This window comes from Mytilus trossulus, chromosome 1 (genome assembly GCF_036588685.1).
Source record: "Mytilus trossulus isolate FHL-02 chromosome 1, PNRI_Mtr1.1.1.hap1, whole genome shotgun sequence".
NCBI classification, from domain to species: domain Eukaryota; kingdom Metazoa; phylum Mollusca; class Bivalvia; order Mytilida; family Mytilidae; genus Mytilus; species Mytilus trossulus.
Window position 1 is genome coordinate 105,474,419 of NC_086373.1, and position 15,753 is coordinate 105,490,171.

The window sequence follows — 15,753 nt, forward strand, 5'->3', positions numbered from 1 at the left end:
GTCGGTTGCTGTCTCATTGAGATTGAGTTTCCTTATCATACAGACAAATGTATGCCCATCTTTACACTTAATTTGTTTTTTCCTAAAAATTATGCTGGAGGATAACATTATAAAATCTTACTGTCTTGGAGATCTGCCTCCACCCTTCGATGAAGCCAGACTCAACTTTGACCCTCTAATGGATGACTTAGTTGATGCAATAGAAATAGTGTCACTGCCATCACTCTGACGATCTCCACTACGACTTCGTTTGATATTTAAAATGTTCAGTTCATCTTCAGATAATGGCTGCCGTAATTCATCCGTTTTAAGTTTCTCAAAGCCACCTCTTTGCCACATACCAACTGACCCATCTGGTGCATTATATGTAAGTTCAAAGGTCACTGTTGTCTGAAAGGTAAAATATCACAAATAAAGTCAGCTGCATAAGTTAAATACTGTCTTGTCTATATGTAACACAACATGAAATAAAACATACGTATTACTTTTCAAGAAAAACATTGAACAAACCTTTGAATGTACTGTACATGGAATTACGAAATATCATATCACTGAGCACGCTTTATAAACAATATTTTCCCAATGAAATATCATTTTTCAATTCCTTGATAAGTCAGTTCCTGCTTATAAAGTAATGTTCAGTCTTGCGTTCTAAAATAAAGTTCAGAGTATTGTCATTGTTACTTGGAATAAGTAAATCAAATTACAAGATAATCTTAGTAAATGTCAAAGTTAGAAAAAAATGTGTTTTTTTTATGTATTATTAGGGAATACAAATAGTTGTCAATCTTGGGAATTAAAAGTAATGATGACATTTACTGACAAAAAAGATTTCAACCAAATTATACGATCATCCGAGATAATTGTCTTAATTCTAGTCTGATTTTTTTTATCAGACTTAATAGTTTGTAGTTATAGAAGTAAAAGATCTTGAATAGGTACAATGTTCCTTTGTCTACTTTCCTTCTTCTCTCAATATCTGTATCCAAAATATTATATAAATATAAAAACAACACCTAAATTCAGTTAAACTTGTATCTTCGATTTAACCAAAACTGACAAAATTCAAAGAGAATAGAAAACTGCAACAAGTAGGTCATAATTGTGCTATTATCTGCCTTTTTATAGCATTGATTTAAAGAACAAAGGACACACATACATTTTACTCAAACATTCAACCATAATGAATTTGAATATATAATTTAACCTTTCATGCAAGACATAAAACACAACTTGAGTCTGTTTACACACAAATAAAATGTCAAGTCCCAAGGGTGAGTTTAAACTATATGAAGTATCACAGAAAGTTTATTCCTACCAATAAAATACAGATTGACATTCTGCAGAGTTGAATTAGAGCTAAAAACCAATTATTTTGAAATGTGGAGTTTTCATGGAAACGTGTCACTTTCAATAACATTATAACTGACGGAAATATACTGTAAATCAAGTAAGTTTAGTTCTGAAAATAAAACCTTGACATGAAGTTTTTTTTTGTATCACTTTTTCCAGGAAGTAATTTTTTTAATAAATCAATCATATAGACACAATTTTTCAAATGATAAATGAGTAACTCTAAAATTCTACTAAGCTTAATATGTTTCCAAATTACATAAAAAGTCATTTTCTATACTTTGTGAGTGTAGTCAGTGTTCAAAGATTTCTTTAATACAGCTTTGTAAAAAATCTTTTATACTCATTACTGGACAAATTTGGAAATCACTAGATTCTAAACTAAAGTACAATTACTTGACAGCCCCACTCCTATACTGTCAAACAGGAATTCCTGCTTTACTATCAAGTGAGAAATCATTCCCATATTGCCCAGTGAGAATCACACCCTTACTGTCAAGTGAGAAATCACTCCCTAACTATCAGCTAAAAATCTACTCCCATGCTGTCAATGTGAAATTACTTCAAAACTGTCAAGTAAGAAAGCATTCCTTTACTGTCAATTGGGAAATTACTCCTATACTGTCAAGTGTGAAACTACCCCTTTCCAGTCAAGTGTGAAACTACTCCCTTCCAATCAAGTGTGAAATTACTCCCTTCCAGTCAAGTGTGAAATTACTCCCTTCCAGTCAAGTGTGAAACTACTCCCTTCCAGTCAAGTGTAAAATTACTCCCTTCCAGTCAAGTGTGAAATTACTCCCTTCCAGTCAAGTGTGAAACTACTCCCTTCCAGTCAAGAGTGAAACTACTCCCTTCCAGTCAAGTGTGAAATTACTCCCTTCCAGTCAAGTGTGAAATTACTCCCTTCCAGTCAAGTGTGAAATTACTCCCTTACAGCCAAGTGTGAAATTACTCCCAAACTGTTAAGTGTGAAATTACTCCCTTACAGTCAAGTGTAAAATTACTCCCTTACAGTCAAGTGTGAAATTACTCCCATACAGCCAAGTGTGAAATTACTCCCTTACAGTCAAGTGTGAAATTACTCCCTTACAGTCAAGTGTGAAATTACTGCCATACTGTAAAGTGGGAAATTACTCCCATACTGTTACGTGTGAAATTACTTCCTTACAGTAAAGTGTGAAATTACTCCCATATTGTTAGTGGGAAATTACTCCCTTATAGTCAAGTGTGAAATTACTCCCATACTGTTAAGTGTAAAATTACTCCCTTACAGTCAAGTGTGAAATTACTCCTTTACAGTCAAGTGTGAAATTACTTCCTTACAGTCAAGTGTGAAATTGTTTCCATACTGTCAAGTGTGAAATTTCTTCCTTACAGTCAAGTGTGAAATTACTCCCTTACAGTCAAGTGTGAAATTACTCCCTTACAGCCAAGTGTGAAATTACTACCATACTGTCAAGTGTGAAATTAAACTATACTGTCAAGTGTGAAATTTTTTCCATACTGTCATGTGTGAAATTACTCCCTTACAGTCAAGTGTGAAATAACTCCTTCACAGTCAAGTGTGAAATTACTCCCTTCCAGTCAAGTGTGAAATTACTCCCATATTGTTAGTGGGAAATTACTCCCTTATAGTCAAGTGTGAAATTACTCCCATACTGTTAAGTGTAAAATTACTCCCTTACAGTCAAGTGTGAAATTACTCCTTTACAGTCAAGTGTGAAATTACTTCCTTACAGTCAAGTGTGAAATTGTTTCCATACTGTCAAGTGTGAAATTTCTTCCTTACAGTCAAGTGTGAAATTACTCCCTTACAGTCAAGTGTGAAATTACTCCCTTACAGCCAAGTGTGAAATTACTACCATACTGTCAAGTGTGAAATTACTACCATACTGTCAAGTGTGAAATTTTTTCCATACTGTCAAGTGTGAAATTACTCCCTTACAGTCAAGTGTGAAATTACTTCCTTACAGTCAAATGTGAAATAACTCCTTTACAGTCAAGTGTGAACTTACTCCCTTACAGTCAAGTGTGAAATTACTCCGATACTGTTAAGTGGGAAATTACTCTCATACTGTTAAGTGGGAAATTAGTGTTTTATGATAATATGTTATATGTGAATGGCTTTTAGTATAACTTCAAACTAAAGTTAATGAGAACTGGAGTTCCTAGTGTAGGTTTATATTAAGTTTATGTGAAAGGTTTCTAGTGAAAATCAACACTTTGCATATGATTGGTGTTAACACACGAAAAATATTTGTAAAATTTGTTAATATAAATGAATTAATTCTAGTGTTTACTTTTACTTGGTACAAGCACATATTGTTTTATATATATCTCAGGTACCAGCAAGAAACTGTGTAAACTGTGTGGTGTGATTTATTCTTGACAACTTTATCTTGGTTTACACTTAAAGCGCAGTATCATTCAAGAAGTTTCCCCCTGGATTGCTTAGAATGCAATGGTTCCAGTCATTTTTGTCTGAGCTATCTTGGTGTAGGGTATATCAATTTGTGCTTTATATAGTTTTAACATGTACTGTTATTTTAGTGCAGTGTTTTGATAAATACCCCAGAAGTAACTAAACATTTTTTATTGATTGATTTAATCCCATTTTGAAACAAAACACTTTTAAATAATTTAACAGTTATAAGAGTAAAAGTGTAAAAAAGAAGTATATAGATTAAACATTAGGAAATTTGCCAACATGAATGGTTTGGTCCATTAATGCTGGATGTAAAATCAACTATTAACAGCTGACTTTTGCTCATATCATAAAAACAAATAATTAGTATGTGTGGTTTAGAGGGTAATTATCACAAAACATGCAACTAAGTACAAAAGTTCAGAGATTTCAGTCACTTTTTTCTGTGTCCAATCTCATTGTAAACATAAAGGTCATGTGTGAAATGTGCAAGAAATCTATGCATTGTTTGAAGGAAACATATTTGTCTGCATGAAAATGTCTTCTTATATATGGGTGATATCACCTTATCATAGGTTTTGTCAGGATGAGGGGTCAAAATAAAAAAATGTATTTGGCTAAATTTGCCAGTGTAAAAAAAAGCCAGCTGCATGTATAAAACTAGGTTAGGATAATCAAAGATATATAACAGTAACTTTGTAAATGTTTTATATAAGGGATGGTTTATAAGGTTCTTGCATCACCAACTTAATCGACTAATTGATTGACAATATTAGTTCTTCACACCTAGAACACTACTTTGTTAGCAGGAGACCAATGAAGATACTACTAATGTGACAAACATTCTACATTATTAATGATACTTCATCAAACATTTAGAAACGCTATATAAACTAATTGACGTGTTATATCCAAAATTAAAATGACGTATATCCAAAAGTTACATCGTTCATAAAGGCGTAATAACCAATATGGTAAAACTTGAAAGTTTTCGGTGAATACATTCCATTGTTTTAATACAAGTTAACTCAGTTTCTGAAAACAATTTGCGTATTTTTCTTCCTTGTCAGCTTTTCTGGCAGTCTATCGCCCACATAAAAACACTCAACAACTGTTGAAAAATGTCACAGCAGTCATTCTGAGAAAATCTAATTGTAACTTAAGAAATGTGTGTTTCATATTAATGAGGTCTTGTACTGTTAAATAATTCACATACAACTTGACATACCAATCAAAGTAGCAATACCTTAATGGCATTGTTTCGTTAATTTTCAAATCTAATGAGGATGAGAAAATTCAATTTCTAAAATTTCCATAATTTCTTAACAGAAAAATACATGTTCAATCAAATCTTAAATATGTGTTTCTATATGCTACAAAAAAATTCTGCAGATTGATATGTGAATAAGGCAAATACATTTGATTATGCTGATATTTAATCTTGTAACTCCCACTCAAAAATATGATAAATGTGTTAACTTTTTAAAGTTTAGTTTTTACGGGTAAAAAGTTATCGGGCATCTTGAATTGAAAAGTTTCTTGTTGTGTTTTGCCAGTAATGGCATAAAGTAATTTTTTTTATGGATACAATTAGAAAATTTTAATAAAACAAAGTAAGTTTTAGTCATAAAGTCTTAATAGAGGTGTAATATACCAATTAACAGTACATTTAAGGACATCATATGTAAATATAAATCAATGTGCAGATTCTACCATTCAGGTATTTCATATCCCATCTTTCATTGTCTTTTATGGTAATAAACTATAAAAAGCACACAAAAATTGTCATAAACCTCAAAATCTACTAGACCTATTAAAAATAGACATAGTTACAATACTGCTGTCAAGTCATTAAAGATGGTATTTTTTTAATAAAAATTTGATTCACTCACAGGGTCATTGCATTGGAAATATACACATTTATTCTATTTAGCAAGTTGTTGGCAAGATACAGGTTATGTAATATCTATGTTTGATTGTGCTTGATTTCCATATGATGAAGACATATTTTTAGGTTTAGGGGCCAGCTGAAACCTGTCGCCGGTTGCTTTATTTTCTTGCTGTGTTGAAAACCCATTGGTGGCATAGGGGGTGTTTTCTGCTCTTTGGTCAGGTTGTTGTCTCTTTGACTGTGTACTGTACTGTCTACTGATCATGAAACAGGTATTGTCCAGATTAAATACAATTTCATGAAGGTTTGACAAAGTTATTGATGTATAATCAAGCTTAAAGCATAGACTGAACCTTAATGTTGACAATACAATTGACAAAGAAATATAGGATAGCTATCACCCATACCAGCCTCAACAATAAAATGTTTAAGGTATATTTATATCCTGTTCATTCTTTAAACAGGACTGTAAAATTAGAAAAAAGTTTTTGTCTATCGTTATATAATTTCTTTTTAACTGTGTCATGCTGAGGAAGCATTTCATGAAAACAAGACTGTTGTAAGCTAATTGAATATATCTTCAGGCATGTATGGCATATATTCAGTCTAACCTCTTAAGTCAAACTGTTGCTAACTATGCCTATAGAATTCTTAGGAATTCTGAAATCCTCTCAGAAACATTTGTATACTATTATTGTGTAAACCCAGTGTTTCTTGAACACAATCAATTCTATTCATGCTATTATAGAAGCTATCTAAAAACTTATTGTTGGGGAAATAAAAACAGCAAAGGAAGAACTCTGGTAAAATTTAAATAAATCATATGGTTTGTTATTTTGCACTTGGTAATTTTGACTTAAAAATTTACTTTTATAATAATCAACTTTGAAAAGAGGTAAGTAATATGATGGATCCATAATAACAATTCTAAAGGAGCAAGATAGGAGTTCCTGGTAGGATCAAGAAAATGTCAGTCTGATGAATATCACTGCATATATACATAGTGCAGTAGGGTACACTGATTCAACTGAAGGAACAAAAACCATCATTTCATGAGACAACAAGGAAAACATTTTCCAGAAAAAATAAGAATTTCAAAAGTTTGGACACCAGACAAATATGGTGTATATAATTGATCTTTGTTCATAGAAATCTTGATTTTCTATCTTTCCTGAGACATAACTGTAAAATATATAAATAATTAAATAAGGTTTGAAAGAAAGTAGACAATAATAAGAGACTGGGATCTATCACTGTATCCCAGGAGTCAGTCATTTCTGACATTTCTAGAGAAAATAGATATTGTGACGTTTTTATACATAATAGTGTCCTAAGGTTGGAGTACTCATCTCTAATGCTTTTATTGCATGTTTCTTTACATCTAACATAACAACAATATGTAAATCTTTTGTCTTTCATGTGGTTATGTCACCTTAAGGTCTCATAGAAACAATACAATATTGACTTTATTACAGCAATTATTCTTTTAAATATACAGAAGAGATGGAACTAAATATCCATGTCATTGATTGACTAGACCAATTAAAATTAATCTTTAAATCACAACACACATGCAACAGAATGGAATATAACAAACAACATAAATTCTGTCACAGACTTTCTTATATAATTTCTAGTAACTTCATTTGATAATCTAAAACAAGGAATTATCAGTAACATCATTTCTAGAGGTTTGATATTACAAGCCTGTATATAGAGAATAGAGGGAGATTTGGTATTAGCACCTTAATGACACAGCAAATCAACAACACATTTTAACAAACTGAACAAATAGAGGTGATACAGATATATACATGTCATCTGTAGAAAAATTAGCCAAGCTGCAAATAATCCTGATTTTTTTGTTTTTTGTTTAGTTGTTGTGCTAATCTGATGAAACAAGTCCTTCCCAACTTATTTTTACAGTTTATTTTTTTGTTGTGCTCACAAACATATTGTTGTCTCATTAGCCATCATACATCCTCTCCATGTTTTTATATGAAAGAGTCCTTGGAAAGTGACCTTCAACTAGGAAGAATTTAAAAATATGTATAACTGTTAAATATATCCTTTCTTTACTGAATTCTGCCTGTTGGTCATTCCCAACTCTTTAGAAGTATTCCAGAAAAACAATCTGATTGACACTTGAGAGGACATCAGCGTGCTTGTTTATAACCTGATATGGAATTTAGCTGTGAGGAAAAATACTAATTAAGATATATAACATCTGAGTTCATCAAACAGACAATAAGGTTTCATGTTGTTTCCTTTTCTCTCAATCTTAGGCATATACATATACAAATAAAAATATGTGTTTCATCAATAACTTTAGATCTGCCAGGGATAGTAAGATTTTACAACGTTTGGAGATTTTTCTAATGCTTTTGAAATTCTGTTACCATATGAATATTAGATATGGGTATTACCAATGTTATTTCACCTGATCAGGCAGAGCTTATATTTTAGTTTGCATAAGGACATTCTATTTGAAGATGTGTGTGATAAAGATGATTGCCCTTATAATTATTCTTGATTTCTTATCACCTATCAGTTTCATCAAAGGAATTTACAAAGGAATGACTGGACACTTCGTTGATAAGTTAATCCTAAAACACCTATCTATAGATGGACTGGTTTATGTGAGCAAATGGCTTAAACTCTGCCCAGTCAGCTGAAATAAATTGAGTAATAGGTATATTATACAACAAATTATGAAATTACACCAAATTAACATAATCAGGTGTCAAAGGTTTCAATCTCAATTGAAAAAAAATTTTGCAACACCTTTAATTTTGAGTGTGTCTGTTCAAATTGAACTAAAAATATTTTTGGGAAATTCTGATGACAAACTGGAACTTATATTCATCTGCTGGCATAGTTTTATTCTGTTTACTTTTTTACTGTTTACTGTTTTTAAGAGTGAAAAAATCATTCAAATTTAAAGAAGATCTGATTATTATGATAAAGAAGGTGACAACACATGATAACGGACAAACTTACAGACAAACTAACTAGAGAAAACACTTAACCCCTTGGTTGCGTTGGGTTTCAAGAAGCTTTGTCTTTAGGATTCATTTTTTTAGACAGTATTTGAAGGAGGCCTTATAAAGTGACTTTTAAATTAAGGAGATTTCTGATTATGGTAATGTTCAGCCATATCATAAATATCTTTTAAACCAGTTTCCAGAAGTGTACTATTTCATAAAATTATAGCATGTTCCATATTAATGAACATCTTGCAAGACAATAAGTTGAAAATTTCTTAAGACAAAATGCTGTTACAAAATTCAAAGACGCTAAAGACGCTGAGACTTCCACCTCTGGAAACAAAATTGTGTTTAAAGAAAACTTAATGAAAAACTTCTACACATTTATCACAGCATCATTTGAAATTCATTTAAACAGTTATTGAATTAAAGAGATTTTCAAATCAACTTGATTCTGACATTGCAGAGAGTTGGTTAAAGCTATATACAATAGATACCAATTACGTCTAATTACGGTTGATCAAATTCAAATACAGATTGCCATGATGTGAAAGTTTCACATGGAACTGTACACCTAATTACATGTTTCCTAGGATGTCAACAGCGGTACATTTCTTATACAATCAAATCTTACGTTTTCTGCAATCCTTAAAGTAACAATTACTTATTCAACCTTAAAATTATTTTTCATTGATTATTCTAAAATTCTCATCAGTGTCGAAAACAACATGAAGTAGCATTCTTTTAATTTGAAAAAGAATATTAATTTTCTGCTAGCAGGTTTTAATTAAAATAAATGGCACTCAAGTATGTCAATATTATGCGATTGAACGTGCATCTTTCTGACATAACTAAGGTTTAGAAACACCATGACGCAGTGTAAGCTATTGATATTCGCATGCAACAAAATTTATCTGAATAAAGTTTAAAGAAATAAAGATTGTAATTATGAGCTCAGAATGATTAAAACTTAGAAGCCGAAGATATGTATTTTAGTCTTAAATTGGCACAATCGACTATCTAATGTAACCAAGCTAAGAATTATAGAATTGCATTGTCTATGAACATTATTGGTAAGTACTGTACTCTTGATATTCCTTACTGTAATTTGAAACAAGAATTCACATTAATAGGTGTCTTACCAAAAATAAAGAAACATAAATATTAAATCATATCATATTGGACCTATTAAAGAAATTCATTCATGTTAGAAGTATAGATAAAGGTGGCTTCATTTTTGTATGGACCTTCATCTAAGAGAATGCTTATTGGTAAAATATTTCTGACAATTTACTTAAGTTGCTTAGATTTGAAGATAAAGCATATCTTGATCAAAAGCTAGTCAAGTGTTAATTATAGTAATGAAAATTGCCTGTGTATGCAGTGACATATATTGGAATGGAACAAAATGACTTGTAGTTGCTGAGACCATTATACAAAACTTTGCATGTTAAAAATATAGTGTTAAGTGACCTTATCTTTCTGGTCACCTCCCTTTTTATTAAAATGTTTATAAAAAAATGACTCAAGAATGCTTAGATCTGACTCGATCAAAGATGAATGAATAACTGAATGCAAACAGTAGTAAATCTCCTCCCATAGACTCTGGACTTCCTTTTCACATTATAACAATGACAAGTTGGAAGAGATATCTTTAAATTGATACAATACTATACAATAACTTATTGTAAAGCATCCTAACATTCCCTGCACAACACCAACAATGCTATCATAGAATATTGATTGTACATGCAAGCTTGTGCAGTATAACATTTCATCAAGAATAATTGTGCAGTATGTCTAAAGTACTTTAATTTGGTTTGGAAGAACCAAAACAGAATGGGAAAGTTTACCTTCATAACAACATTGTTTCCATCCAGTAGATTGTCAGAGATCTTGACAGTTCCCACTTCAATCAACTCTTGTAGTATCATTCTAAAGGTACCTATTAGTCTAGAAAAAGAGAAGGACATGAGATGACATCAAACATTTATAAATATATATCATATCATAATAACTAGGCTTCATTTCTTTTTTCTTTTTTGTATCTTTCATAGAAAATAACAATTTCAGCAAGAAACTCTAAGCTAGAAACTCAAATCCAAGTGGAAGTATAAATAACACCCATTAATGGATGAAATCAACTAAATATTGTTTATCGTTTCATTGTATATAGTGTATTAGGATTAGTGTCCTTCAGCTGGTTCTGTGAAAAAAGCAGACAAGTCATTCAGTTTTAGAAATCTAATTAATGATTGCAATTCATAATCATCTACAATGCATCTCAGTATCAGGAAAAATATCATAACAAAATTAAAAGGACACAAAAATAACTAAATGAGCAGTAAAAGTACATCAGGTGTGATAAACAGTTGACAATTACTGTTGATGACAATGTAATAATATTGTCCAATCAATGGATGCAAAGGAAATAAGAACCAATAACTAGATTATTTATTGCTCAATTCATCCACCAGAAAAATATCAAAATTGGATTTTTTCTCATTTACATGCATGCAGTACAGAATAAGGTTATGTAAAACTTTGTCAGCGAAAAATAGAAAGAGGTTAATTTCCCTGAAACTGACACAAGAATAAGTGAATGAACTATGTCCCATGGGGAACATGGTATATTCAAAGCTTCCATTGAACATGACACAAACACAACGTCAAGGCTTGATGACATTGAATTAACTATGTGTTGGAATTAAAATGTCTTTCATGTTAAACAACTTGGACAAGATTTCTGTCATTTGATGAGAGTCAAATTGAGTTTGATATATAGTTTCAAGGATGTTTTCCCTCCTGGGTTGAAACATATGAAATAAATGAAAATATCTAATAAATTTGTGCATCCCAAATGCTTTTTTGAATTCATCTTCCTCAGAAAAGCTCAAATCTGAACATTTAAAAGTCAGGGACATGTAAATACATAGAAGCATTTAGGAGCTTTATGACCAAATAGGGCATATAACGGAATAGCTAAATTCATCTCAGGTCAACTCTGCTAGAGGGAGTTAAAGGAATATTTTCTTAATAATTTCTTAACTTATCATAGGTGAATTTTAGAATAGCATGTAACATAAGTGATTGTACCAAAAAAACATTTGACCAAACCAACAAATCCTTACCATTGCTAATTTGTGAAGTAACTAGGAAAATATCTATAAAAGGAAACAGTAGGGAAACTTAAATGAGAGAGCAAATAAACAATGTAAGATAAGTAATTAACAATAGACAATTCCACCTGAATCTAAACAAAAAAATAACACAATTCTAAATGTACATTAAAAGATAAGAGACAGTTACAACAACTGACAAGAACATTCTTGGATGAAATCATAGACATTTACTGGTAAAATGGTACAGAATAGAAGTCAATAGTTCAATATATGATGACCATTAATAGTGGAATGACCACTGACTGTCATCACCATATTGGCGAAATAATGTAATTGCTAGTGTTTAATGTATCTATCTAATAGAAACAGGGATATATATAGCAGGATCTTGTCATAAAAATGTGTAATAATCAAATGGTATACATAAGACAATGTCTTACAAGTATAGCACCTCTGTCAATTATTAAAGTAACCTTATTCACACCTATGTATAAATATTTGTAAGGGTTTCACGGAACCCAATGTCTCGCCTACTTTTGCTGTTAATCGCAGGCTCAACAAAAATGAGGAAAAAAATCAATAAAAGTATTCCTCTTGATACTATCTTATGATTGTAAGACGCTTCTGTCCAAGTTTGGTAAAAATCTAGGATAGTTAATCTGAATCTAATAAATGTTTTGAAAACTTTAACTGCAGATTGTATGTAATGATAACTGGAAGAAAATATAAGTCCATTTAAAAGTAAAATACAGAAAAAATTGAGTTATCTTTTTACAAAATGTACTTCTTGATACTATCTTATGATCATAAATAAGCTACTGTCTAAGTTTGGTACAAACCCAGGATAGTTTTAGAAAGTTATTAAAATTCTAAAAACTTTAACCACAGAGTGAATGTAATGTTTCCCCGCAGAAAAAAACTAAGTCCATTTATAAGTAAAATACGGAAAAACAGAATTTTATTTTTTACAAAATTTACTTCTGGATACTATCTTATGATCATAAATAAGCTACTGTCCAAGTTTGGTACAAACCCAGAACAGTTTAAGAAAGTTATTGAAAATTTAAAAACTTTAACCACAGAGTGAATGCAATGTTTCCTTGCAGAAAAACTAAGTCCTTTTAAAAGTAAAATATGGCAAAAATGGATTTTTTTTTTTAAATTTACTTCTGGATACTATCTTATGATCATAAACAAGCTTCTGTCCTAGTTTGGTACAAACCGAGGATAGTTTAAGATAGTTATTAAAATTCTAAAAACTTTAACCACAGAGTGAATGTAATGTTTCCCAGCAGAAAAAAAACTAAGTCCATTTATAAGTAAAATACAGAAAAACGGAATTTTATTTTTACAAAATTTACTTTGGGATACTATCTTATAATTATAAACAAGCTTCTTTCCAAGTTTGGTAGAAATCCAGTATAGTTTAAGAAAGTTATTAAAATTTCAAAAACTTTAACCACAGAGTGAATATTTGTGGACGCCGCCGCCACCGACGAAAAGTTTGATCTCTTATTCTCGCTTTTTCATCTAAAGTCTAAGGCTCGACAAAAACAGAAAAAATTGAATTTTATTTTTACAAAATTCACTTCTGGATACTATCTTATGTTCATAAACAAGCTTCTGTCAAAGTTTGGTAGAAACCCAGTATAGTTTAAGAAAGTTATTAAAATTTCAAAAACTTTAACCACAGAGTGAATATTTGTGTACGCCGCCAACAACGACTGAATGTAGGATCACTTAGTCTTGCTTGTTCGACTAAAGTAGAAGGCTCGACAAAAAGATGTAGGCGTCAATGAGACAGCAACCTATCAATACAGAATCACTGCTTTGTCTTCAACAGAGTGTCAATACATAGAGTTTCCTTAACCAGTGTGGTATATTTCCAAGTTGTGAATGAATACAACAAAGAAGACCTTATTTTTTTGACACCAACACAGAATCATGAAAGAAAATAAGCAAAACACAGAAAGAGATCATTGTCTATGTATTTCTCTGTTTTTAGAGTTCTTGTGTTTGTTTGTACTGTATTACTGTCATGTAGTGTTATACTTTTGGTGGTGTTTTTGACGCTGCTGAGTTGGTGAAAGGTTTGGCTGGCCATAAAGCCAGGTTCATCCCACCATTTTTTCTTGGGATATCCTGTGCCTTGTCAGGAATATGGCAGTTGTCAAATGGTCTGTTTCTATGTATGTTAAAGTTTGTTTTTGTTGCAGTACAGTGTTTCTATTGTTTAGCTGTTTCCTCTTGTGAACAGATTTGTTTTCGCTTGGTTGATTTGTGACCATTGGAAGGTCATTATAATGATCAACAACTAACAACAAGTAAAGGCAATTAGCCCATATTAACACATGTAAATAAATAATGTAGACTTACCTATTGCTGAGGTATTTATTATAATTAAGAATCTGTATATCAATAAATTCATCCTTTTCAATCGGACGTGCCACAGGCCACTCAAAGACCTAGAGAAATAGAAAATGAAGAAATGTTTTTTTGTAATTTACCCCTCTCTATTATCTCAGTTTTAAAAAATACTAAATACTTAAAGGGAACTTAATACAATTTTTTTTTGTAATAACATATCATATAATACCATATACATGTATCAAAGAATATTTACCAATACTCCAATCAAGTTAAAATTAGTTGTTTGCTAGGTGGACTTCATACAGGAAAAATAAGGTAGCTAACATTTATCACTTAACATAAAATCTTAAGAAGATAAAACATTGTAAGTCATGAACACTTTCAGGATAACTTATGAAGAATTTTTGTTGTAGGAGTGTTTATATCAGGATCCTCAAGCTAACAAGATTATGTCCTCTCACTTTTGTAAGAATTCCACAGAATGTTTCATTCAAATTCAGATTGTATTTTTGGAGTTGTAATTACAAGATAATGACCAGTCTTTGTAGTTTTTACATTTATAAGTTTTGGAGTTTAGTGTGACATCAATTTTTGCTGAACAAGTACACATTTTTGTTTATAGACCAGCTGAAGTCCACATCCGGGTGCAGGATTTTCTAGCTGTGTTGAAGACCCTTTGGTGACCTTAGGGTGTTGCAACTGTATTTGGTTTTTTTCTTTGGTAGGGTTGTTGTCTCTTTGAAACATTCCCCATTTCCATTTTCCATTTTATTGAAAAGTTTGTTTTGCTTTAAAGAGTTATCCTTATAACACATTAGATTGACAAACCTCATCATAGAATGCCGAGTCTTCTGAGTCAACAATCTTTGTGTAGTGTGCTACTCCTGAAAAGAAAATACACACATGATAATTAGTACATATCAAGTATGGAGGTGATAGTAACATGTTCTCACTGGTTACAACTTTGTTCTGATAAAAGTACAATGCATAACTTATGATATATGAAATCTTATAAGTTATGTCAATTGATACCAAATACCTCTGGTTACTTGTGTTGATGGTCTGCTGTCTCATTTACATACATAAACCCTACAATTGTTTATTCATAACAAAAAAAAACAATATTTTGAAACTCTGTCAATGATAATTCATTGTCTTATGGCCTTCAATAATGATCTAATGTTCATCACATAAAGTAAGCTTTTAAAAAAGGACATGATAAAAAAACAATGAGACAGTAGGTCAGAGTACACAGAGAGCAATCTTTTTAACCCTGAATCCCAAAGGAGAATAACATTTTGGTTAATATATCATCTGACCCGTAGCACTTTTGTAATTCTATTTACAACATTATGTGTCAAAGAAATCTAAAACTGAATCAATCCAAATGACATTTGTAAATAGATTTGTGTGACCTACATTTGTAATAAGAGTAGATAATGTTTATTATTTACAATGTCACTATACTACAATATACAGATGTATTTTGTGACTTCCTACTCTAAAGATGTATTACTCTTTACAATATAATTATGCCTAGGAAATACTGTAGAGGATTGAAGATAAAACTAAAATCATAAATCAAACTCCACCAACTTTTATCAA

General features: G+C 31.1%; 1 protein-coding gene across 4 annotated transcripts in view; it reads right to left on the minus strand.

The window, feature by feature from the left end:
• The window catches only part of LOC134695637 (otoferlin-like), a 133,112-nt gene that overhangs the window by 94,028 nt on the left and 23,331 nt on the right, over positions 1-15,753 (minus strand). For all 4 annotated transcript variants that reach the window (XM_063556962.1, XM_063556981.1, XM_063556955.1 and 1 more), the window contains exons 2-5: positions 14,977-15,032; positions 14,155-14,243; positions 10,510-10,609; positions 122-390 (exon numbers count right to left, since the gene is read on the minus strand). In XM_063556962.1, coding sequence (XP_063413032.1) covers positions 122-390; positions 10,510-10,609; positions 14,155-14,243; positions 14,977-15,032 — 514 coding nt within the window. The remainder of the gene's footprint in view (positions 1-121; positions 391-10,509; positions 10,610-14,154; positions 14,244-14,976; positions 15,033-15,753) is intronic.